The sequence below is a fragment of the Lissotriton vulgaris genome, chromosome 1_1 (genome assembly GCF_964263255.1).
Source record: "Lissotriton vulgaris chromosome 1_1, aLisVul1.2, whole genome shotgun sequence".
NCBI lineage: Eukaryota > Metazoa > Chordata > Amphibia > Caudata > Salamandridae > Lissotriton > Lissotriton vulgaris.
The window spans coordinates 1,087,332,619-1,087,359,349 of record NC_141685.1 but is presented as its reverse complement, the minus strand read 5'-3'; the positions used below and the strand labels follow the sequence as shown (position 1 = coordinate 1,087,359,349).

The 26,731-nt window shown below is 46.4% G+C and overlaps 1 protein-coding gene across 1 annotated transcript in view; it reads right to left on the bottom strand.

Annotated features, from left to right (window-relative positions):
• The window catches only part of ENTHD1 (ENTH domain containing 1), a 1,212,238-nt gene that overhangs the window by 583,293 nt on the left and 602,214 nt on the right, over positions 1-26,731 (bottom strand). The window contains exon 4 of the mRNA XM_086936470.1: positions 4,934-5,063. Coding sequence (XP_086792596.1) covers positions 4,934-5,063 — 130 coding nt within the window. The remainder of the gene's footprint in view (positions 1-4,933; positions 5,064-26,731) is intronic.

The window sequence follows — 26,731 nt, the reverse complement described above, 5'->3', positions numbered from 1 at the left end:
TTACACCCCCAAACTAGCAGGAGGAATTGTAATGCGCTCAGCTGATATTTTAAGTGACCTCTGAATCCAATGCATGTTATTGTACATAGCGATAATGAACATGAAATATAAGTATGAAGGGTCCGATTGGTGGTGGACATTTAGAAAGCTCCCCTGGTAATACAGTCCATCTATTGCTTACCATTGGCTTTGTGGTTTGTAACTCACCCTTGCTTTATGTTTGCGGCTATATTTGTTTTAGGCTATACAGCTTGAGTTCATCCCTTCTGTTGCCCAAACCCATTTTACTGTATACTTCCATCAGTAGTGGATTTCTGTAAACAGCCTTTAAATCTTGTTCTTATCTTGTCACATTTACTGCGCATTCAAAGACAGAGGTCAAATGTCAAGCTCTGTCTTCCAGGGAGCTTGGTGTTTACTTTTCTTTCTCTGACTTCAAAGTGAGAAGATTTATGTGACAATCATGCTGGCTACTGGGGGTATGCTTGAGGAAGGCAGTACTGTGTCAATTGTATTCCTAGCAAACAACTACAGTTAAATGTCTGTAAATAAACTGCAAATATTTCAGAATATATCAGAATCTGAAAAGCATAAATGAAGCACATTTTTTTTGGGTAATTCTGAAGTGTAGTGTAAACAAATATTTTAAAATGATAAAAACAAAGCAATACACATTATGTTTTGTGCGCTGGATACTTTTATCAATAAAACTGTCTGTGCAAATGTAATGGTCATTTCGATTGAAGATGTGTTGCCTGTAATGGCAGTATGCTATCATCACTGATACTTTCAAACTTCACTTTACTCCACTCTACTGTGCGCCCTCCACACCACTGCAGTCTTCTCTGCACCACTCCACACTACACCACTGCACTCCACGCTGTCACTGCCCTGCTCTGCACCACTCTACTCTAAGACACTGCACTCTTCACCACTGCACTGCACACTCCACTCTGCAACACTGCACTATATGCCTCTGTACTCTATGCCAATGCACTTTACTCTGTACCACTCCACTCTGCACCATTGCTCTCTATACAATTATATTCTACTCTGCAAGACTTTGCGCCACTGCACTATGTACAGCTGCATTCTACGCCATTATACTCTACATCGCTGCACTCTGCGCCACTTTGCTCTACTGTACACCATTGTACTCAGTTCCACTGCCCTATGCCACTCTACTCTGCATCACTGTACGTCACTGCCTCTATGCCTCTCTATTATATTTCACTGCACTCTACAACAGTCTACTCTACAACACTGTAGTCTCTGCCACTGAGCTCTATGCCACTTCACTCAACGTCAATGCACTCTATGCCAAAGTACTGAAACTACGAGAATGCCCTTTATGCAGGAACAATAACCAAGCTCCTGAGATGGCTACAACGCATCCAGAACGCCTCGGCACGGCTGATCCTCGACGTCCCCCGACGCAGCCACAGCACACCCCACCTGAGAGGCCTGCACTGGCTTCCCGTCAGCAAGAGGATCACCTTCAAACTCCTCATCCACGCACACAAAGCCCTACACAACACCGGACCAGCATATCTCAACGACCGACTCAGCTTCTACACCCCGCCCGAACCTCCGCTCTGCCGACCTCGCCCTCGCCACAGTCCCCCACATCCGGAAGTCCACCGCGGGCTGCAGATCCTTCTCCTACCTCGCACCAAGACCTGGAACATCCTTCCTACAAACCTACGTCAGACCCAGAACCTGCTAGCCTTCAGACGACTTCTCAAGACCTGGCTCTTCGAGCAGCAGCAGCAGCAGCACCGCCCCCCCCCCATTCCCCCCCCTCAGCGCCTTGAGACCCTCACGACGGGTATGTAGCGCGCTTAATAAATGTTGATTGATTGATTGATTGATCCACTCTGAAACACTGCTATCGCCACTACTTAACTCTAAGCCGTTCTTCACTGCCCTCTATGCAATTGCACTCTATTCACCATTCTAAGCCACTCTACAGCCATCTATGCCACTGCACTGTGCGCCACTACACTCTACACCACTCTGCTCTGCATCACTCCATTCTATACCACCTTACTCTATGCCACTGCACTCTACTCTGAAAGAATCTACTCTATGCCACTTCACTTTACGCCACTCTATTCCTCTGTGCGTCATTCCACTCTACGCTACTCTACTCTTTGCCACTGCAATCTATCCTGTGCCACTCCAAGCCACTCTACTCTATGCTGTTACACTTCACCGTACTCCACACCACTTTGCTCAAAACCAATACACTCTCTGCCACTGCAGTGTACGCTACTATACTCTACTCTGCAACACTCTGCGCCACTGCACTCTATGCCACACTCTACTCTACACCATTGCAGTCTATGTCACTTTGCTCTACACCTCCCTACCAGCCGCGGCTCCTGCAGGTAAGAGCAGTGGGGCCGGGTGGGGGTATTTCGTCAGTCGACCACAAGGTAAATGTATTTATTTATTTGATTTTCCCTCATGGTCATCTGTTGAAATCCCCCCGAGCCGGCCCCACTGCCCTACCGCTCGTACCTGCACAAGCATCGGCTGCTCTCTACTCCGCAACACTGTTCTCTATGCCCCTGTACTTTACGCCACTCTACTCTACAACACTTTCTTTTGCTCTATGCCAGTGCACTTTGTCAATACACCTTATGCCACTCTAATCTACTGTGCACCAGTGCACTGACAATGCACTTTACGCCACTTCACTCTATGCCTCTCTAGTCTGCACCATTCTGCTCTATGTTAGTGCACTCTACCCCACTCTACAATGCACCACTGCACTCTTTGCCACTGCACTCTACATCACTCCAGTCTAGGCCACTCCACTCTACTCTACACAACTCCACTGTATACCTCTTACCTCTACTTTGAAACAATCTACTCTATGTCACTCACTGCATTCTACACCACTCAACTCGTCCCCACTCTACTTTAAATCACTGCACTCTGCATCACTTTTCAATGCCACTGCACTCTACCCTGCACCACACTTTACTCTTAAAAAAATTACTCTATCCCTTTGCACTCTATGCCACTCTACTTACTATGTACCACCACACTCTACACTGCACCACTCTACACCACTTTACTCTATGCCACTCACTTTAAACCACTGCACTCTATGCCACTTCAATCTAATTCTCTCTACTCTGCACCATTCTACTCTATGAAAGGGTAAATGATACCCTGCTGGCAAAACTGCAGGTGGTCCAAAATGACGCAGCTCGATTAATCTGTAAACTGCCTTGGTGCACGCCTACTGCCCTGCTCCTCAGAAAGCTGCATTGGCTGCCTGCTAGGATGTTTTTCATCTTTAAACTTTGCTGCTTGGCACAAAAACACCTTTTTAAGTCAAGGCCAGTTTACCTGTCATCCTTGCTAACCCCTTATCTCCTGTTTAGATGCTTGAGATCATCGGAGAAGTCGTTCTTGGTGATTCCTCGCATCCGTACCTCAAGATATGGGGCAGATTATTCTCCTATAGTGCTCCATATCATTGGAACAAGCTTCCTTTTGGACTCCACTCCTGCCCTAATTTTACTTCTTTCAAGAAGGGGCTAAAGACCTGGCTATGTTAGATCATCCTCTTTCCCTTAGTGCAGCACAGCGCCGAGATGCTCCTTTGAGAGCGATTCGCACGAAATACCAAGTGTCTAAATAATAAATAAAATAAAAAGATGCCAGTGCACTCTAGCCTACTCTACTATGCACCACTGCCCTCTACACCACTCCAGTCTAGGCCACTCCCCTCTACTCTACACAACTCCAATCTATTCCACTGCACTCTACCCTGCACCACTCGGCTTTACGCCACTTCCCTCTACTCTGAAATAATCTAGTCTACGCCACTCTACACCACTCTTTGCACTCTACTCTACCCTACTTTATATCACTGCGCTCTACATCACTTCTCAATGCCACTGCACTCTATCTTGCACCTCTCCACTTTACCCTGCATCACTTCACTTTACTCTTAAACAATCTACTCGATGTCACTGCACTTTATGCCACTGCACTCTATGCTGCACCACTCTACGCCACTCTACTTTAAGCCACTGCACTCTACGCCAATGCGCTCAACACCACTTTACTCCAAACCAATGCACTCTACTCCACTGCAAATAATGCCAGCTACTCTGCACCACTGCACTCTAGGCAACTATGCTCTACTCTGCAACACTCCAGGCCACTGCACTATACTCCACTGCATGCTACACCACTCTACACCATTTTGCTCTGTTACTGCACTCTACACCGCTCTAGTCTATTCTGCGCCACTGTACACTACACCACTGCTTTCAGTACCACTCTACTCTGCACCACTCTATTCTACTCCACTGCACTCTATGACACTCTACTCTGCAAGACTGCACTCTTCGCCACTGAACTCAATGCAACTTTACTCAGCACCACTGTACTCTACGCCGCTGTCCACTACACTACTGCACGCAACATCATTGTACTCTGTTACTGCAGTCCTTGCCACTCTATTCTTTAATATTTTTTTTCTGTTCAAATTATGCAAATTTACTTGAAAGCGTATGGGAGATAAGAATGGATATTCTGTAGGGGTTGTGTCAAGAGAGGGAGAGAAAATGGCCTAGGCCTTATATGTGACACTCCTTTTAAATCCTGAGGGCCGGTTTTAGAGTTCAGTTGCAATGGGAAATCCTCTAATTTCGGGAGAAAAATACCAACTTCAGAGGTGAATCCACCACCTGACTCTCCTTTACCTTAACAGAAGAAGAAATTGGGTGGACATTTTTAATCCAGATTCATCATCTCCTTTATAAGCTGGAGTATTTTCCATTGACTATGAACTCTTAAACAGGATTTATGCATTTTGATCCACTTGAGTACCAGACTACTTCTGAATTTGCAAACTGGGGGTGCTCATTTTCAATGTATTTTTTAACAAACTGTAAGTGGAGCATACTTGCTTTCTGTGAATCCTGGACAGGAGCCATCGCTACGGGCGTTTCAGGAAATGGTAGAGGGAGTGGACAGGAACAGGGTCTGTCGTCAGGATATGGTTCTGGTTTGCCATCCGAAAGTACAATCAGGTCCTGTTGGAGTTGGGTGGAAGAATCAGAGATCAGTAACTATTTATTCACTGTGAGTGTAACATAGAGAATGTTACTCATTTTAGTAACTCTAGTAATCGAAGTTGATACACTTTCTAGAGATAGATCTATACTAATATAATAAAGAGAGCCCAAACCTTTGAGGCGGGTAATGTCAGGAACCACAGCACCAATCACAACACCCAATACAGCGTTGGAAAGGGCAGTTGCAGCAGAAGGACATAGGCTATGCAGACGCCCACCATATACATTTAAAAGGTAAAAGAACCGTGCCAGCAAAGTAGTCCCTTGTGGGCATGTCTGCGTTGTGCTGTTGGCGTGTGCTGGGGGCATGACATACGCTGGGGGCGTGTGGTACGTTCCGCCCTTCATGCCATGTCTCATATCGTGTGCTGTGGGTGTGTGCTGGGGGCGTGGGCATGTGCGGGCGTGGGATTACAGGGAAAAAAAACCAGCGTTGTGCCCAATATTTAATTGTTTTTTCTTCCCAGGTTCGGTACATTCCAGCTCCGGGTGTTCACCCTGCTCCCTTTAAATACAGCTGCACCCCATAATCATAACCCACTCTTACTACTTAAAATACCCCAACACCCTTAAACACTAACCCATCTTATCCCTATAAATATACCCTGTACCCCAAACCTATCCCTAAACCCTAAAAATACCCCTGTACCCCAAAACCCAAACCTAGCCCTGAACCCTATAAATACCCCTGTACCTCAAAACCCAAACCTACCCTTGAACCCTAAAAATACCCCTGTATCCCAAAACCCAAACCCACCTCTGAACCCTAAAAATACCCCTGTACCCCAAAACCCAAACCTACCCCTGAACCCTAAAATACCCCCGTACCCCAAAACCCAAACCTAGCCCTGAACCCTTAAAACAACCCTGTACCCCAAAACCCAAACCTACCCCTGAACCCTAAAAATACCCCTGTTCCCCAAAACCCAAACCTAGCCCTGAACCATAAAAATAACCTTGTACCCCAAAACCCAAACCTACCCCTGAACCCTAAAATACCCCTGTACCCCAAAACCCAAACCTAGCCCTGAACCCTAAAAATACCCTTGTACCCCAAAACCCAAACCTAGCCCTGAACCCTAAAAATACCCTTGTACCCCAAAACCCATACCTATCCCTAAACCCTAAAACTACCCCTGTACCCCATAACCCAAAACTATATCTGAACCCTTAAAATACCCAAACACCCCAAAACATATACCTCAGTACCCCAAAACATATACCCCTATACCGATACTTACCTTATCCAAACATGAAAAAAAACATGCTTTTACCATTCATGCATTTACAACGAATTTCGTTGTAAATGTATGCGTGGTAAAAGCATGTAAAATGTAATGCCATGCGTTATAATGGCATTGCGGAGTCATGGTACTTTCGTAATGAAAGTATGCGGAGTGATGGTATGCGGAAAGAAAGTTGCGGAATAATGGGTGTTTACCCTCCCCCGGTAAGTACATTGATGACACGGCGGCCCACATCTCCAGCAACATACTCATATTTTTTCACTACCGATTTGAAAAATGCACAGGTCTCTCTCATTGATGGCCAGCACCGGCATACACTTTTAGACACACCTCCCACCACAAGTTCTAGAATTGCGAACTTTAGAGCTAGGGAGCTACGTTCGAATCTCGGCATCATCTCAACATTCTGTGATTCCAGGCAAATCGCTTTGTCTCCCCGTGCCTACCACAAATAAATGTGTTCTTCTGTAATGTAAATTGTGCTCATGCCATGTTGTCGAGTTTGCGCTATATAATATTGCAAGGAAAAATAAAGTAGGGAAACTCGAGTTCACACACTACTCAATGCGCACTCTTAAGTGCATCAGCAGTGCTCTGTTAATCGGAGCGTTTCACAGGTCTGTCACAGAGAAGAAATGCTATCAAAACGAAATCCTACAAAACAATATACTACTGGCCGGCAGCAATTCATACCCGGACAACGTCGGAACGTGCTGCTAGTACGATTATACTCTTCCAGTTTGCCATTAAGACACTTTGCAGTCAAGAGCAGTATATTTGCTACTCGATATATGTGGTATTTGTAGGAGGCTGGCTCAGTATGTAGTGTCCATCTATTGTAAGGCACTGTGCACTGACTCCAGGCAACCCCTAGTGTTTGGGTCCCTGAAAACCAAAACCCTCAAGAGGTAGCTGTAGAAAGCAGCTAAGGCTTATCCAGGAGGGTGTAAAGCAGTCACATATACCACTATAGTCTGTCACTAAGCTTTTCACATAAGAAAAAAACACAACACTTGAGTAGAAAAATGATTTATATTTATTACTACACACTAGCCACTAACTTGGTGTATCTCCTACTCAGAAATCTCAATTACACACAAAGAATGCTTAGCAAAGAGGTAAATAGCATAGGAAAACACGTAGGGCCCAACTGGGGGACTAAACCATATACTAAAAAAGTGGTATGCGAGGTGAGTACCAAAACGGGACTAGTACCCAAGGTTGGAGGACTCCAGGGGAAGCAAGAAACCACCCAAGGTGAGTAGCCAGAGACTCCAAGGCGCCCGGGTACAGAGTCAGATGTCCATAGGACAATACAGGTTGGAAAATTAGAGTTCCTGGGCCGTTCCCAAAAGGATGTCAATGGAACCACTTGATTCAAGGAAGGCTGGAGAGTTACCCCACCTGAGGATAGCCTGAAGATACGGACACCTGCACCAGGCGTCCGTGCGTAGGAGTGAAGTGGTGTCAGAAACCTCTGTAGACGCCAATGTAGCATCATGAAAGTACAAAAGCTGCAACGCCTCATGGACCAGGCCGGTGGAACCGGGACAAATAATTCAGACAAGAAGGACCTGAAAGCAGAGGGGACGGAGTCCAAACTCCTCAGAGGTGACCAGGAGGCACAGGAGCACATTACTAACCCTAGTTGAAGTACAAGAAACAGCAGCTATGGAGACCAGGTGACATTGCAGGAGCCTTTCACTTGCTGTCCCATGCCGGTTGAAGAGTGCAGGAAGGTTAGGGGCCGGCAGGACCACCAGCAAGACTAAACCAACGCAAACACCGGTTGATGGGAGAAGATGCTTGTTTGCAGACCAGCGAGGTCTGGGGGACTCACCCAGCAAGGGTAAGTCAGGACCAGCCCTCAGCACGATGGAGAGCCAGCAGGAATTGTGAAGCCTCCTCGAGAACCCTCTGGCTGCAGGCACTGGAGGTCGCAAGGAAGCCCACAGGAGATGAAGGTCCATGATGCAGGCAGGACGACTTGCTTGGAGCTGTGTAGTGCTTGGGGCAGTGGCTACTTGAAGCTTGAAGATCTATGGTGAAGAGAACCAACAAGCCTTGGTAACGACAACCAGATACAATGGACTGGAAGGCGATCCACATTGGCTAGAGAGGGATTACAGTCTCCCAACTTGCAAGGAAGACTGGTCAGGCCTCTAGAGAACCAACAAACCACCACCTGTGTTGCAGAGCCAGGCAATGTGCGTGGGACAACAGGATCAGCAAACTGGTTGTAGACATTGAGGCCCCCGCAGATGCAGAAAAGTGCTACACTTGAAAGGAGAGTCCTTCAGGCTTGGATGCAGGCTGAGTCTTTGGTGTCTCGGAGGATGCCTGGCCACGGAGTTGCAGATCTTTGGAAAAGCACAGGGACAAAGATGCAGCAGGATTCTTCCTACCGGGAGCAGTCTTATCATGGGTCCTAGCTTGAAGAACAGCAGAGTTCTAGTGTCCACTAACAGAAGATTCTTTGTGAGTAGTTTGCAAGTCTTGGTGTGGCAAACTGAATGGTAGCAGAAATACATTTTGTGATTGCTTTCGTGACTGCAGTACCCTGGCGAGAATTTCTATAAGAGACCAATGGCTGATCAGTTTTCCAGAGTTGTTTAGTACGATGCAGATAGAATTCAAGACATCACTTGTCCAAGGTGTGGAGAGACCTTTCAGCCGGAAATGCCTGATTTTTGAAAAAGGTATGAAGTATGATAGGTTCATTGAGATGAAATTGCAATGGAACCTTGGGGATGAGTTTTAGGTTTGTTCTGAGAGCACATAATCATCAAGAAACGCAATCAGTTCCTGCGTTGTGAATGCCTGAATCTCGTTTACTCTTCTAATCAAGTCAGAGCCAACAGTAAAGCAACCTTCCACGTGAGAAATTTCAGGTCTGCTTTTTGAATAGGTTTGAATGGAGGTTTCATAAGTTGAGAGAGAACCACATTGAGATGCCATTCTGAGGTAGGAGCTCGTACTGGGGGAAAAGCTTTGAACAACCCCTTTATGAATTGTTTGACTATCCTTGTGGAACAGAGAGAGAGAGAGAATGTACAGAACATCTGTACCTTGAAATTGCAGCATGTACCAATCCTGATCTAGCTAGCAGCAAGAAGGAAGGCAGAATAAGCTCTTGTGACACTTCCAGTGGATGCAGGTTAGATTGTTGACACCATGAACAGAATCGCTTCAATTTTAGCTTGTACTTCTTGATTGTAGCTTCAGATCTTGCTTTGGATAGAATCTCTCTAGGGTCCCGAGGGATATCTAAGTTTTGGAACTTGTAGAATTCAGGAGCCATGCATGCAATTGGAGAGATGCCGATTCCTAAAATAGGATCTTGCTGTTGTTCCTCGTTAACAGCGTTTGAGTTGTCAGTGGGCGAATTGGATTGGACTCCAACAGTAGAAGAAGCACCGTAAACCAATGATGACTGGGCCATTTGGGAGCTATTAGAATAAGACAAAAGTGATCCATAATAATTTTGTTGAGAATCCTCAGTATGAGAGGGAAAGAGGAAAAGCATATGCATCAATGCCGGACCATCTCATCGAAAGGGCATTCCCCCACAACCCTGGGAGCGGGTACCGACTAGCTTAGAACTGGCAATTGGTGTTCTTGTCTGCCCTAAAGAGATCCAATGCTGGTATGCGCCACAGCGAGAATTTTTTGTCCAGCTCCGATTGATCTAGTTCCCACTCATGGCAACTGTCTTTGGCTCTGCTGAGAGAGTCCGCTAAGGTGTTGTTTACTCCCGACACACGCTCGGCCTTCAGAAATATCTTGTGTGTTGTGAGCCAGCTCCATAGCTCATGGGCTTCCTGAGAAAGCATAGCAACCTTGTACCCCCTTGCTTTTTGGTATAATACATGCTGGTCATATTGTCCTTACGTACCAACACCAAAGCTCCTGCTATTCGTGGAAGAAAAGCTTGCAGAGTGGAAGATATTGCTTTCAGTTCCAAGCAGTTGATATGCTGTAATTTTCTCAAGTGCCGACCACTTTCCTTGGATTTGCAGGTCATGTAAGTGGCCGCCTCAGCCCTCTAGAGAGGCATCTGTGGTGATAACGAAGTCAGGTACTGAAGTCAAAAACGTGGGACATTTTGTAAGATGAAATATTTAAGAACACAAAGAAATGCGTTACTTACCTGTAACAGCAGTTATCCAGTATTGGTGTCTTTCATGGATTCACATGCCTGAATCATTCCCCGTCGTCGAGACGGGAGCCTCCGGTAAATAAAAAAGTAATGTCTTATAGACATACATAGAGAAAATAGGCCTAAGGGCCTCCCCTTAGTAGCCTTTCTTAGTCCTTATGTAAAAAGGACCAAACTCTCCTAGTCAGCCAATCAGCTCCGACCTCCCTCTAGAACCTTCCTGGGAGGAGCCTCAGTCCCTCAGATTTTCGTACGCACCCAGCTAGGTAGGCGTAATGTTGTTAGAGAGGGATGTGAGTCCTTCCCGGGGAGGCGGGAGGGTTGCATGTGAATCCATGAAAGACACCAATACTGGATAACTGCTGTTACAGGTAAGTAACGCATTTCTTATCCAGTATTAGGGGTGTCTTTCATGGATTCACATGCCTGAATCAGAATAGTTAGCAATCAGATATGCACATTTGCGATGTAAATCCGCTCTGCAGTCATGTTAGACAATGCATATATTATCACATATAGTATCACAAGAGCAAGGAATGTGCATACCTGGACGGCGGGATGTAGGAAGGCTCACCTCACTGAAAGAGATGGCGAAGCCCCGCTGGACCCGCTGCCGCGTCTTTCTGAAGTTCGAAATCCAGGCAGTACTGTCTGGAGAAAGTGTGCGGTGACTTTCTGGTCGCCGCTCTGCAAATGTCCAATATTGGCACCTCCGCGAAGAGAGCTGCTGACGTGGACATTGCCCTGGTGGAATGTGCAGTGACGCGAAGAGTGTTGCTGACGTGGACCACGCCCTGATGGAATGTGCAGTGACCTGATCAGTTAAAGGCCGTCCGGCCTGGTCGTGGTAGAATGCAATCGCTGATGAGATCCATCTTGAGATGCTTAGTTTCGTGAGGGACAGGCCCATTCTTGGCCTGCTGTATGTCACGAACAGTTGTGAAGAGTGTCTGAAGTCTTAGAGTTATCTAGGTAGAACCTGAGCCATCTTTGAGATGTAAAGAATGTAGAGCCCATTCTGCTGCGGTGGAAAGGTTCGCAAAGAAAGTTTGAAGGATTACTGGCTCATTGAGATGAAAGTCTGAAGGCACTTTTTGGAACGAATTTTTGGGTTCGGACTCAGCACCACGCCATCATTCCTGAAGTGCATGTATGGTTCCTGAATGGACAGAGCTTGAAGCTCGCTCACTCTTCTGGATAGAAAACCGTCAGTAGCTCTCTGACCCTTAGTGTGGATTTTTCCCGAGACATACTTCGGGTAAGTTCCGTGTACTGGTTCAAACGGATGTTTCATGAGCATGTTAAGAACCACTTTGAGATGCCAGGAGGTGGCAACCCCCTTACTGTCGGGAAAGATCTATATAATCGTTTTAGAACTTGCTTAATCAACCCGCTTGACCAGAGCGATGGGCTCGTTGGAATTCTTATATAACGAGATGACGCTGTTAAGGGTACTGTAATGGAGGAGTGGGTTAGGTCCGACTGTGGTAGATGTAATCGATAAGGCAATATTTGCACCAGTGATGTGGGGAAAAGCATATTTCCGCGGCTACGCGCCAGACACAAAGCGCTTCCCTTTCCGGGAATATGTTTATGTGCTATCCGCACTTGCTTTGGTAAGAATGTCTACAGTCATGTGGATCATTCCGATTGTGGAACTCTGAACTCAGGGGCCAGGCGACCAACCTGAGAGACTTCATACCCTGATGTTGAACTGCCTTATCGTCCATAGTAAGCAGAGATAGATACTGCCGCCGGTGGATCGGCGGCTCCAGGGATAGGCGGCGGGGTTCTGTGAACCAATGTCGCCTCGGCCCAAATGGGGGCTAGTAAATCCAGAATACAAGGCTCCACCATTCTTGTCTTGAGGACAATGGGAGCATCGGGAATGGTGGAATGCCCACGCAAAAACAGTGCGCCATGCGGTTGGAGATGCATTCCCCAGCCAATTTCCGAAGTGTGGGCATTCGGTGTACATTCACGTCGCAATTAGATCCATGTGCGGCGTGCTTCATCCGGAGAAGATGTGGTCAATGATGTGTTGGTCCAGCTCTTTGTTACAATGGTTTCTGCCTGCTGAACGCATTGGTGAGCCCATTGTTCGTCATATTCTTGGTAGGGAAGCCTGAAGGGCCAGGAAGGCCGCCAGCAGGTTAGTCCGATTGATATGTAGTGTCTTCTCCATAGGAGACCACCGTCCACCTTATGTGACAACGTGAGGAACCGCCGGAAGTAGGAGTGACCAGCGTTGAGACAGTGTTTGAGAGGGTATTCCCCATTGTAGGATTCCGGCCATGTGCGGAGTATCTTTTATGTGGCAAGATGACCCTGTGGAATGTAACCACCTCTTCGATAGCGCCTCTTGTAGAGGTCTCGTTCGTAGTTGAGAGCGAGGGGGATACACGATCACTCACCGATGGGAATGCTTGTGGTGACCGTGTGTCCAGGGTATACCTAGGAAACTGAAGTACCTAGGAAACTGATGTAGTGAGAAGGTTCCAGGACCGATTTTTCCTGATTGAGGATGAGATCCAAGCATAGAAAACTGAAAGCAGGCGTTGGGAGACCTGGACCGTTTTGCAAGGATGAAGCCTTGACCAGGCAGTCCTTCAGAAACCGAAGGACCTGGTGTCCTAGTAATGACGCCCCCAGGGAACGGTATTTCGTGAGTATGTGAGGCGCAGACTTTAGCCCGAAAGGCAGAACGCGAAACTGCAATGTCCGGCCACTACTGCAAATCGTAAGTATTTTTAGCGATTTCTGTGAAGTGGGATATGGAGTTAAACGTCCTGTTTGCAGGACCTCATGGATTGCCATGCGAAACAACTGTCTCTTGTAGGAGTGTGTTGAAGGCTCTGAAGCCCAAGGTTGGTCTCCACCTCTTATCTTTTTCTGGATATAAAAAAGGGAAGCGTGAACAAACAACCCTTTTCCCTTATGAGGAGGAGGTACTCTCGCTATAGCTCCTTTGAGGAGGAGGAATTCTCGCTATAGCTCCTTTCTACAGTATAACCCAGACGTAGAAGCAGCTGTACCTTTTGATATCTCCGCTGTCCGTTCCCTGAGAAGACGAATTCTCAGAAGAGGGGTGCTTGATTTGCTATTGTTGGCGACTGAAGGCCTTGCGGTCTACTCTGGCCTGAAGAGCAGGAAGATTGGAATTGATAATGTCCTTTGTGGGAAGACCTTCTTCTTCCTCCCTATGTACTAAAGGACTGGTTCATATACTGAAGAGTGTTCAAAGTTCTCGCATTGTCTGCCTCGTTAACTAATCGTGCCAATAGTGACTGGCCCTCATATGGCCTGACCACCACCGTCGTTTGCACCTCAGGACGGAAAGGGCCCTCCTTGGATCCGCGAGACTGCTGTTTCAGCCAACTGGCGGAACCCTGTCATAGCGATGTTCTTCGCGCAGTCTATCGTTTAACGCTGATGCTTCACCATGTAGCGGATTCCATTTTACTTCCACTTCGGATGAGCCTGGCAATTCCGACTGGTATGGGGTCAGTGAGGCCACAATTGTCCATGCTAGCGTACCAAGAGCGCTAGAACGGTCACTGAGGAAAACCTGTTCCTAAGGTTGTCCCCTCTTAAATCCTCCGCATCAGGAGGAGGTGACCTCGGGGCCGAAGGATCCCCGGAGTTTGTCTAGGCCGCCCGTGTCACTACGGACCCCGGCATAGATTCCTGTTAAACACGCCGGCGTGAGGGATCACTAGTGATACAGAGGAGGGGTACTACCTGACCCGTACCTTTTCCGACTATAGGTAATTTATAACCAGTATTGACCTCACAGCCTTCTTGACGGTGTCTCTGGAGACGTACAAGAAGCAGGCCTGCTCTTGAGAGGTCATCGAGGTCTGAAAACGTTGAGTAGTTCTCCATACCACCTTAGAAGAGATTCCAGAATTGGTGGATTTCCTTCGTCGATGAATTCGTCAACGAGGTTGCCGTCATAGACCATGTCATCGCAGAAGAGCAGTCATAGATGACCATACCCCCTTTAGAAGTGAGTACAGAATTGGCGGATTTCCCCTTCGTTGCGAGTCCGTCGACGAGATCTCCGTCAGAGACTATGTCGTCGTAGACGAGCAGTCATAGATGAGGCCGTCGTAGACGACTGCCTATATGCTCCGTCGTAGATAAGGGCGACGACGCCGTCGAAGACTAGCCTTCGTAGCTGAGGCCGTCGTGAATGCGGTCATCATAGACAAGACCATCCTAGACGAGGCTACCGTAGACGAGTCCCTCGTAGGCTAGGCCATCGTAGACGAGGCCCTCGTAGGCTAGGCCCGCGTAGATGAGGCCGTCTTAGACTAGGCCATCTTAGAGAAGGCCCAGGTCGACTATATAGGTTGTCATAGACGATGTCGTCCATGACTATGCCGCCGTAGATGAGTCCTCGAAGATGAGCCTACGTAGATGAGGCTATCGTCGATACCATAGACAGGTCGTCGTAGGCGAGCAGTCGACTCTGTAGACTAGCCTTTGTAGATGAGGCCGTCAGAGACTAGGCCATCTTAGACTAGGTCGTCGTAGACGAGGCCACCGAGCACTAGGTCTTCGTAGACGACTAGGCCATCGCTCACTAGGCCTTCGTAGAGCAGGCCATTAGACTAGGCCATCGTAGACTATAGAGTAGGCCATCGTAGAGTAGGCCATTGTAAACTAGGCCATCGAACACTAGGGCTTCGTAGACTAGGCCCTTCGTAGAGCAGGCCATTAGACTAGGCCATCGTAGACTATAGAGTAGGCCATCGTAGAGTAGGCCATTGTAAACTAGGCCATCGAACACTAGGGCTTCATAGATTAGGCCCTCGTGGACTAGGCCCTTGTCTACGCTGTAGACAGGCCGCGACGCGCCCACGAAGATGCGCCTTCGTAGATGAGGCCATCCTTGTAATCGATATTCCTAGAGGTTGTCGTCGACGGCCTCGTCGTCGACGGCCTCCCCGTCGACGGCCTCGTCGTCGACGGCCTCGTCGACGGCCTCGTCGACGGCCTCGTCATCGACGGCCTCGTCGTCGACGGTCTTGTCGTCGACGGCCTCGTCGTCGATAGTACCGCCGTCGACGGCCTCGTCGTCGACGGCCTCGTCGACGGCTCGTCGACGGCTCGTCGTCGACGGTCTCGTCGTCGACGTCATTGTCGACGCTGTCGTCGCCGTCGACACTCTCATCGTCGACGCTTAGACAAGCATTGTAGATGAGCCATATAGACGCAGAGGCTGTGGTAGCAATGATGATGTTTTTGACAGCGATGGCTCCTTAGGCTGTACTTCGGGTAGGAGACGCCCTTCTGAATGATCCCATGATCAGAGGAGGCGATTTAGACGGCTCATACTTCGTCATTGTTATCTGACATTTCTCCAAAGGCAAGTCCTTTACTCTCCTTTTTCACAGAGTGGGGAGATTGTTGAAGGACTGCGCCCGGAAGACCATGAGCGGTCTTTTTTAGGGCCTTCTCAGGATGGTACCCTGAGGAACGAGTCTGAGGAAATTCTTTATCAAGGTCTCCTAGACTTTGAGGGTAACACCTCATCCCAGTAACTGGAGAAAATAATAGCCTCCTTTCTGGCCTTAACCATATTAACAGCCTCTCTTCACGACCCCTCAAAAATCACTTGAAAAAGTGCAACATACCTTTTGGTCCGTGAGTGTGAGGAACAGAGCAGAGCTACCTCTTGGAACAAGAAGTGCAAATAGTAAACTCCTTTCTGGCGTTAACCATATTAACAGCCTCTCTTCACGACCCTTCAAAAATCACTTGAAAAAGTGCAACATACCTTTGGTCTGTGAGTGTGAGGAACAGAGCAGAGCTACCTCTTGGAACAAGAAGTGCAGGCTCCAAACAGAATTCTTCCGTTCTTTCCCTTGTTATACCTTCTTTAATTGAGATAAAGAATGTATGTGAAGATAATCCATAGTAGAAAAGCCAAATTAAGTGAAAAATACACAGAATCTGAGCAGAGCTCAGAGGAGACTCCCTAGCACAACGTGCGGTAGAAAATCTGAGGGACTGAGGCTCCTCCCAAGAAGGTTCTAGAGGGAGGTCGGAGCTGATTGGCTGACTAGGAGAGTTTGGTCCTTTTTACATAAGGACTAAGAAAGGCTACTAAGGGGAGGCCCTTAGGCCTATTTTCTCTATGTATGTCTATAAGACATTACTTTTTTATTTACCGGAGGCTCCCGTCTCGACGACGGGGAATGATTCAGGCATGTGAATCCATGAAAGACACCCCTAATACTGGATAAGTTAACATTACCACCTTTTTAGGTGTTATCAAGTCTTTCAATGACCCTTCGATTGGGTCCATTGTGTTTGCAGCTCCTCTTGCAATGGCCTCATTTTCAGCCGTGCAAGCGGGACCAGGTTCATTGCGGAAGAGATCATGCCCAGTAATGATTTGTACAGCCGCACTGAAACAGGCTTTCTTTTGGAAATCTTAGAGCTAAGTTTGTTAACCTCCGCTGTCTGTCTTGCGAGGGGAAAGCTTTGTTTTGTATCCATGTTGACTCCTAGAAACATCATTGTTTGACTTAGGATAGTTGAGGGTTTTGAATAATTCACAGTGTTGGCTACTCTGTGAAACAACGAGAGGCATGCTTTGGATGCTTGCTGTGGTGTTGAGTCTTAGAGCAGCCAGTCGTCTAGGTAGGGGAATACCTGATGAAATTGCTTTCTAAGAGTGACTGCTACCAAGGCGAGACATGTGGTGAATGAATATGCAAGAAGCTGACTTAAGGCCGAATGGGAGGTCTCTGAACTGGTAATGGGTACAAGCTACGGTGAGGTGGAGTTATTTGTGGATGTGTGGAAATGCGCATCTTGTAGGTCCAGAGAGGTTATGTAATCTCTGCTGTTCAGCAGGTGCCGGATGTCGGAGAGTGTAATCATGAGGAAGGATTGTTTGCGCGGGAATTGTTTAGCTTCCGGCGGTCTAGGATAGGTCTACATTCCTGTTTTCTTTCTTATAAGGAAAAACGGGGGTGGAATCCCATGCCTTTCTAGGAACAAGGGACCTTTTCTATTGCACCCTTGTCCAGCATTATGAGAACTTCTTTTCTCAATAAGTGAAGACCAGGGGGATGCGTTCCCCTTAATAGGTTGTTTGGTAGTTTCTGTACAAACTCTGGGGTATGTCCATAGTTGACCAGATCTAATACACACTGGTACGATGTTATCTCTCTCTATTTAGGGATGTAGTTGGTAATGTTCGCACCCACAAGATGAGAAGGAGTGGATGCAGCCACCACCTGGTCTATTGCTGTTTATGACCTGCAACTTGACCCTGGTGTGGTTGCTTCCGACGAGGGCCTTGTTTGCTATAGGCCGTAGCAGGCGGTTAATGGTATGCTTGATTTGGTAGACAAGTCAAGCCCCCCAAAGGAGCAACTTTGTACACTGAACGGTGCCTAGGGACCTAGCAGTATCTGTGTCCGTTTTTATAGCTAATAGCTCATTGTCTATACGCTTCCCAAACAGGGTTTCTCCATCGTAGGCTGTATCTAAAATCTTTGATTGCACTACCAGTCTAAAGGATGTGGCTTTAAGCCATCCTTGGCATCTCAAGACTGCTGCTCCAGCTAATTGGTGAAAGCCTGTGAAAGCTATGTCCATTGCACAATCTGTAATTTCAGAGGAAGTGAGCTCACCCTCCTGGAGAATCTTTCTTGCGTCCACCCTGTCATCAGGCACTAGGTCGACGAGGCTGCTGACTTCAGGCCAAATCTGTTGTTCATTATGATCCAGGATTGCTAGAGAATTTGTCGCTCGAATGGTGATGGCAGACATGAGGAGAGAACCTCTTCCCTATGGTCTGATAGCAAAGAGATGGGAGCGGAAGGATTTTTGACATTGCACCCCTTGTGAAATCTTAAAATCCGGTTTGGGATGACCTGTGAGGCAAGCCGGGGAATCTTCTGTAGCCCTGTACTTTTTGTCCATTCGAGGTGGCACTGCCGCCACTGCAGCCGTGTTTCTCATTATCTTAATTCCCTTCTCCCAGATATAGTCAAAGATGGGATGTCACTAACTGACTTTCTTACTTCATCTTTGAAGTCATAGATTTAACATTGTGACTTTTTTAAGGAGATTGAGAGGTGAAATCTTCTTGCAGCCCAGTCAATTAAGTTATGAAAGCCCCTGATGTCCTCTGGGGGATAATATGAAGGACGTAGTGATGGAGGCGATTGAGTGCGGACAAGGTAGTCGTCCCCCTCATCTTGTTGGGGTTGCAGTTCAGAAATCTTACCTTCTTCCCTTTCATCTTCTGAAGTTGTTGGGTCATCCCTTGGTTACGAAAAACAATAGGTCCTTCAAACAATTATAAGTCAAAGAGCAATGAATATAGACCTGAATCAGTACTATATTGAGTTAAGATGTCGAGTCGGACATTTGGATTTAATAATTTCAAAAGCGATTGTTTGCGATAAATCAGAACGTAATTGAGTGGGACAAATTCCTGTATCCTTCAAGAACAAAACATAAAGACAATAAAAAATAAACACACATTTTTTCAGGCAAAACAAAAGAGCTTTTCGCCAATGCAAATAGTGGGGGCAAGCTTTTCGAAGTAAACAGTAATGCACTTGCTTTATCAAATGAGTTTAACGTGCATGCTGTTTAAAGAGTCGACAACGTTTCAATCTATAACTAGATACATAGATCATCATCAGGACAAGAGTGTTTTACCAAGCCTGAAAATACGCTGCCTGTAAAGAGAAATGAAACGGAGAGGGAGGCAGGAAACACAACGTTAAAATCTTTCAAGGAGCAAGAATGAAATGACACAAGACTTCCAGAAGTTTGACCACACTGTGAAAAAGGTAAAAATACAAAAAGCGACGATGGCAACATTGATCTATTTACAAAGAGGTGTATGCGAATTAAAGTGAACCAACGGGCTCGAGTGAGTGAAAAGACAGAATTTGTGAGCGCACACACAGCCTGACAGACGCTTGTTAACACGGAGGGCAGAGTGATCCCGCTATATACCAGGAATTCCAGTTATGGGGAACTTGATTAATAATTTCAGGCAAATTATGTTTGTGACGGTCTCAGATTGTGGTAGTGAAGCGGTGAGAACCAATGCAAGGTACGAGATAGTGAGCCGGTAGCTAGCAAGCCGTGGTGGGAGCGCGCAGAGGGTTCTTGGTATTATAAGAACCACGGGCTAACTGCGAAGAACTGGAACAATCCAGGAGATAGTTGAGTATGAAGAAGTGAACAATAGCGGTGTGCGAAATGCTCTAGACGCATGTGAGCCGCAGACAAGCGACAAGGGACTGGAGCATTACGTTAGCTAGGTGAGCATACATGTTTAGGAGTAGCGACTCACCTGAATGGCGAGCACGGGAAAGGAAGGATCCAGGGGTTATGGAAGTACATTGTACAAGCTGGAAGGTTAGGGGATGAGGTTAGTGCTGTAGGATTGGGTATGGAAACGGACAGTTATTAAAAGCAATAAGGGTAGGAGCTTACCTAATTGTATTGGAGATGATTAGAACCCATTCCGATGTTGAGAGATGGCCAACCAAAAGTGAATTACGGCGCCAGGGGTAAATTGGAACCAGGAAGGCGTCTGTGGGTTTGAGTGCGGTGGGTACTTGCTGATCACAAGAAAGGCGGCTACTTGCCGATCACAAGAATTGGCTAAATGTGTAAAGGGCATCAGATGCGTGCAGGGCAATCAATGGAATGGTCCCTGGGGGAAATGCAAGCGCTGTCTTACCGGTAGTTCCTATGAGCCATCAGGAGCAGAATCGCTGGTGTGGAAGAGCCGCGAGTGAATGGATACAAATAGGACTGTGAAGGTCACGTGATCTACGCTTGATGTGGCGCTAGGGAAGGCATGCTCCTGTTTTTGGTGGGGGGAATACTGCCATCCATGTTGGGTGAGTAAGGAAGTGCAATGTATGTGACCCGGTTAAGAGTGGATTGGTAACATCGAACATTTCAAAAGCATGTAATTTACATTTATATTCATGAAAAAATTGAATTACGAATATATGGTAGAAAGAATACTGGCATTTAGAATATTACAATTAGAAAATAAACTGGAAAGTAAGTAGTCCATTAATGAAAACTTGGTTGTTACTGTGGCAAAAGGGGAAGTTTAGTCGCAGAGATTAAATAAAGGTTGTCCAGTCTTCGTTTCTGTTTAGACCATTTCTGATAGTGTCCAAACGGATGATGAGTTTTAGTTCCTCTTTATTCAAAAGCTGTGCTAGGTCAGTCCCTCTGGCTGGTAGTTTCACAGTCTTGAGCACAGTCCATTTGATATCATCGTCCTTGTGACCTGCAAGGTTGAAATGTTCGACCAGTGGCGCATTGGGGGTGTTGCAGCGAATCCTGCTGCGGTGTTGTCCGATACGAATCTTAATCTTTTGTGTAGTCTGTCCGATATAGTTCTTCTGGCAAGGCTATTGTATCAAATAAATGACGTTACAGGTGTTACAGTTGGAAAAAGTACTTGACTTGATGACAACATTCTCAAAAGTGAAGGTTTTCCCTTCCATAGTAAAATCACACATATTGTGATTGCCACATTTCGAATGTCCTACCAATGGTGTGAGGCCCCAGGGTGCATCCAGTGTTAGAGGAGGTGTTACATTGGGTAGTGCTGCTTGTACCAAGTGGTCCTTTAAGTTGCGATTTTTGCGAAAGGCGAACAAGGGCCGTTCCATGTTCAGGGTACCTGCGTTAAGTGTGAGACAATGTTTGAGAATAGATTTGCGGATAGGGTTAGACGCCATTGAGAACGTTGTAACGCAGGTTATTCTGTTGGTGTTATTTTTAGGCTTTGGTGATAGCAAGATTTCTCTGGGGCAATACCACGCATGCTTTTGGGCATTACGAACCAAGCGTTTGGGATAGCCACAGGCTTTTAATTTGTTGGATAGGACGGAGGTTCCTTGGAAATAATCTTCCTAGGTGTAACAGTTACGCCTGATGCGTAAGAATTGGGAATAGGGTAAGGAGTCACGTAAAGCACTGGGATGATTGCTGTCATCCCTTGGTGGCACCACTATGTTAGACGTGTGTTTCATTCTGGGCGTCATAGGTGGAGGAAATTGCCTGGGAGTAGCCGGACAGGTAGGCTGAGGTGGTACTACTGGCCGTTCTCGCTGGGCTTCAAGGAACCTCTTTATGTTACCTTGCAGCATTACCTGCAGATCTTGGACGACCAACATGGGCATCTGTACCTCATCATACCTGAGTTGTGAATGAGCATGATACTGATAATGCTCATAATGCCTCTTGGGGGAGCATAATACTTGTGGTAATATTGCTCTTCCTCTTTTTCGTTGTCTTCATCCTGGTATTTGACCTGGAGTTCTGATGGGCAGTGTGCTGCCCTAAAAGGCACATCATCATCCAACTCCTCCAGGTCTAAAAGGTGACTTGGTGGAAGAGGTGAGACCTTGCTAGGAGATGTTAACTCCGATATTAAAGCTGTTTTCATCACCGTTGTAATTTTTATGATCGTCGAAGGTCCCATCCATGTCATCATAAAGGTGAATTTTAGCTTGGCTGGGAGAAATCCTTATCGTCGCCGATGGTGTAGCTGTCAATGGTGTTGTCGTTAATGGTTAACGTAGCCTTAGTAGATGACAGGATTCTTGTTGGTGAGATGGGCGCGTTGATGGCCTTAGTCGTCATTGTCTTCTACGACAATGGTCACATGGACGAAACGGTGGTGACCACCGTCTTTGATCCTTGTGTCCACTGTGATGTTGCTATCGACAGGACTTTGAGAGGAGTTTTATGCCTCAACGTCGATGGTTCAGTACAGGAAGAATGCCGACTGACGTCCCCCTGTTTTCACAGATGGAGTTGGGTTGAGAGGAGGATGCCTCTGTGGAGATGTCTTTTCTTTTCTCCTTTCTCAGAGGGTCTTTATGGTAAGTTTTTAAGGCCTTCCTGCCCTCCTCAGATAGCTCCGGGTCAGAGGATCTTGAGCTTTTGTGGGTTTTCGCAGACATGTCACTGTTTTCTTCAAATGGGGTCGATCTCTGACTGTTAGCCTTCTGTAGCCACTGAAGGAGTCTCCTCTCTCTGTCTTTTAAGGTTCTAGAGGAAAAAGTGCGACATATTTTGCACTCCTTTACCTGGTGTTGAGTGTAGAAACAGTAAAGTTAGACTTTATGTAGATCATCCACATGTAGTCTCTTCTTTCCACAGGTTTTACAGGATCTGAAGAGGCCCGTCTCAGAACTATCAAACATGGTTGTTGTAGGGTAAATCTCAGGCTCTTAGAGAAGATAAACTGAGCAGAGCTCAGGGAGACTCCTTCACAAGATGTGTGATAGAAAATCTGAGGGACTCAACCTCTGTTGGGAGTGTTCGAGAGGGTGATGTTAGCTCATCTATACTACTATTATAAAGGAAGAACTTTGAACCTTTGAGGCGGGTAAACTCTGGAACCACAGCGCCAATCCACACACCCGATACATCATTGTAATCGTCAGGGTGTGCAGATGGACATAGGCTATATAAACGTAATAAATATACGTTATTTAAAAAATTTACCGAAAAAAAGTAGTCCCTTGGAAGAAGCGCCGGCCGCGACATGTGTGCCCAACGTGAGGAGCGGCGTCCAGGAGGGCGAGGAGGACCGGCAGACATGGCACAGGGAGGAGCGGTGAGGAGCGGCGGAGAGGCAGTGAGGAGCGGCAGACAGGCGGTGAGGAGCGGCGGACAGGCGGGGAGGAGCGGCTGGCAGGTGGGGAGGAGCGGTGAGCGGAGGATGAGGTAGGTTATTTATTTATTTATTTAGGAGCGGTGAGCGGCGGAAAAATGAAGCAAAAATGAAAATCGTGAGCAAGAGGAAGCAAACGGAGCATTACAAAAGTGAGCCAAACGGTGCATTACGGGAGGAAAAAGTTACGTGTGCAGGTTACAAAAGTGTACATCGTGAGCAAGAGGAAGCAAACGGAGCATTACAAAAGTGAGCCAAGTGGTGCATTACAGGAGGAAAAATTACATGTGCAGGTTACAAAAGCGTAGAAAGTAAACATAGAGGTATAGGAGGAAAAAGTGACGTGTGCATGTAGAAAGAGGAAGCAAACGGAGCATTAAAAATTAAAAAAGTGAGCCAAACGGTGCATTACAGGAGGAAAAAGTTACGTGTTCAGGTTACAAAAGCGTAGAAAGTAAACATAAGAGGTATAGGAGGAAAAAGTGACGTGTGCAGGTAGCAAGAGGAAGCAAGCGGAGCATTAAAAAAGTGAGCCAAACGGTGCATTACAGGAGGAAAAAGTTACATGTGCAGGTTACAAAAGCGTACAAAGTAAACATAGAGGTATAATACTGCAATATATGGAGGAAGGCTCCTGGGGACCCACGGACAAGGTCGGGGTGGGCGGGGGCCCTGAAGCCTAATTGCTCCCGGACAACGTCGGGACGGGCTGCTAGTTGGTTATAATTCAAGTTTGGTTCTTTTTTAACACCTTGGCTGCTAGGTGTTTTCCCCTCCTATGCTGACTCATCGTCAAGTCCATTGTTCATGAGGAGCTCAGCTCGTCATCAGCACAGCTCAACCGTGCATCATGACGAGCTGAGCTCGTCATGAGCATGGAAAGGGTTAAAAAGTACATAGGCGATTAAAATGACTTTTTTTGCCATTATAGCCTATGATAGTGATACATACTGCTTTATTAATTTACGGTGAGACTCCAACTTTGACTGTGGGGAATGATTCAAGCTTGTGAATCTATCAAAGATCCAATACTGGAGAAAATATGGATCTGTTCTTTGCAGCAGGCATATTAATCCTCTGCGCTACTTTATGGCGAGTCAAAACTGCCATTAGACAAAACTCTGATCACTCTCTGTAGCAAGAACATCATTATTCACAGAGTTGTCTTCACAATGTTATTCCTGGACACACAAGGAACTCTGCAGGAGGTGCTTTTGAATCATACAGTATTGCTAAACATAGCGCCACCCACCGCCCCCCACGCTGTGTCCCCTCTCAAGGTAAGTGTCCAGTGCGGCGGCACCGGTCGCACCACCCTAAAGCCGGCTCTGAGAGTAGGGTTGGTCCCGATCAAATTAATAAGCGAGAGCAGGCTATGCCTATACCACCCTATCAGCACAAAGCTGAAGGGCTTTGAAACATGTTACACTAAAATTGTGAATTATATTTGGAAAGTTATCATTATCACACTTTTAAGAGACTGAACGAAACAGCGCCTGCCCCAGTCCTTAACTTGAGCTGGTGGGAGCCACTGTCACTCATTTTTGGGGACCAGCACTTTTTTCCGACATCAGACATTTACCTAGAGCAAGAGAGGGAAAAAATCATAAAACAGAAAGATGGAAGAAGATGAAGACGGATAAACTGTCACAAAGGGAGAAATCAGGAACCTGTAGGAGTAAGGTAAAGAGAGAGGGAGTGTCAGAGGGGATTACAGAGGCATGAGGTGGATTTAAGACTAGTAGATTTAGTTAGTATTCAGTGCACCCCTATTCAACTGCAACAGTCGCAGTCTTCTGAGCAGTGCTTTGGGCACCAGCCCTCTTTCTATAACAAATTAAGCACTGGTGGGCTTCTGTTATCCAGGTCCCTTTCCTAACTCCTCTGCAGAGCTGTTGTTGAGCTTACTGCCGAAAGAGCTTGAGTTACCTACATCCAAGTTGCCCGTCACTTCTGTTTGCCTGCTGTGACAGATGTGGTCCTGGCTGTACCCCGAAGCGAACACCCTATTAATGTGAAGTCTTGAGCCCGGGTTTGCTAGTCTGCTTTAAATTTCGGTTGGAGAGCTGACAGGGGAGCGGACAATTTGGGACAGGCACGACTGGAAGCACACCTATAACACTTAGTCAGTGAACTAAAATGGTGCCATGCCCCTGCATCCCGTGGGGGCTTTACCATCTATAATTTGGTTATTCCAGAGCTCGTGAATTCCCTGAGTTAGGGACACACTTAATGATTCCTAAACATACACAGGATAAATAAGTTGATGTAGCTATAACAAACAGATAAATATCTAAAAAAAAGAGTAAAGTAGGATTCCATACACAGGGCTTGAAGGAATGCCAATGACCCACCTGTGCAGATAGGCGAGAAACATGTTTTTGAACCAATTATTAACTTGTGTTCAATTGGTCCAAACCAGTTTTTAATCTTCCCACATATAGCCCCATCAAAATAAAAGAAATTTGTGAAGGTCATCTGAAGGCAATTTTAAATTCACCATTCCCTACTTTTCACTATTTCCGCTTGTCCTCCTGAGCTACCAGGACACGTGCAAGAAAAGATCTCCATCAAACAGGCCCCCTTTTTTAGAGACCCGCTGGGTATTGCACCGCGCAGCCAGCATGGAGCAAGACCCAATGATGAAGCATGTCACCACGATGGGTGAGGGTCAATGCGTCCTACAAAGGCTACCCCTAGAACCTAAGTACAGCAGCTTTAGAAAAGTTAGAAAACTTTCTTCTGTTTTTTTAAGCTCAATTTAGGTAAAGAAAACCTCACAGTATGTTACATCATTTCAGAATAAAAAGCTTACATGGGGTGCTTAAGGTACTCGGGGAACCAGGGATCTTCTCAGACTGCCACAGTATCAGTGGCTAACACAAGCCCAGTAGACATGTCGACTACCCTTTCAACATGCTGCACTTGCCTTTTTTAATTACAAAGGGCAGTAATTGTACAAAGTGCATATAAAAGAGTTCAAGAGTAGACCTACTATTTCAAGAAAACATGAGGTAATTTATTGAAAGAGCTAAAAAAAAGTGAAAAATCTGAAAAAAATGAAAGTCACGATGAACAAACTTCGGGCCAAGGAGGGCTTCATCAGTAAAATATTTTCAAGAAGTTCACATAAACTATATTTATAGTTCGTAAATCAAACGGAAAAGATTTATATAGCCAGAGGATGTGTTGAAAATTTGGCATGGATCTGGCCGTACCGGATCTACGGTGGATACCCCTTGCCTGTCCTATACCTTATGCTACAGCTTTTTTAGAGTCAGTTCAAGGTGTTAAACGCTCCAGAAAAGTTTCACCAGAGATTACATGTGCTTTTTCCAAGCGGCCATTAATTTCTAGATACAAAGAATAGACTTTCTCGGTCTCATCTTGGTTTGACAGTGTATATTAGCACATTCCACATGAACTGCCTGCTTCCACAATTTTGAAAGAGACTGCACGACCTGAAACCGAGAAACTTTAATCAGTCAATTATACTGTAGGCTGACAGAGAATACTT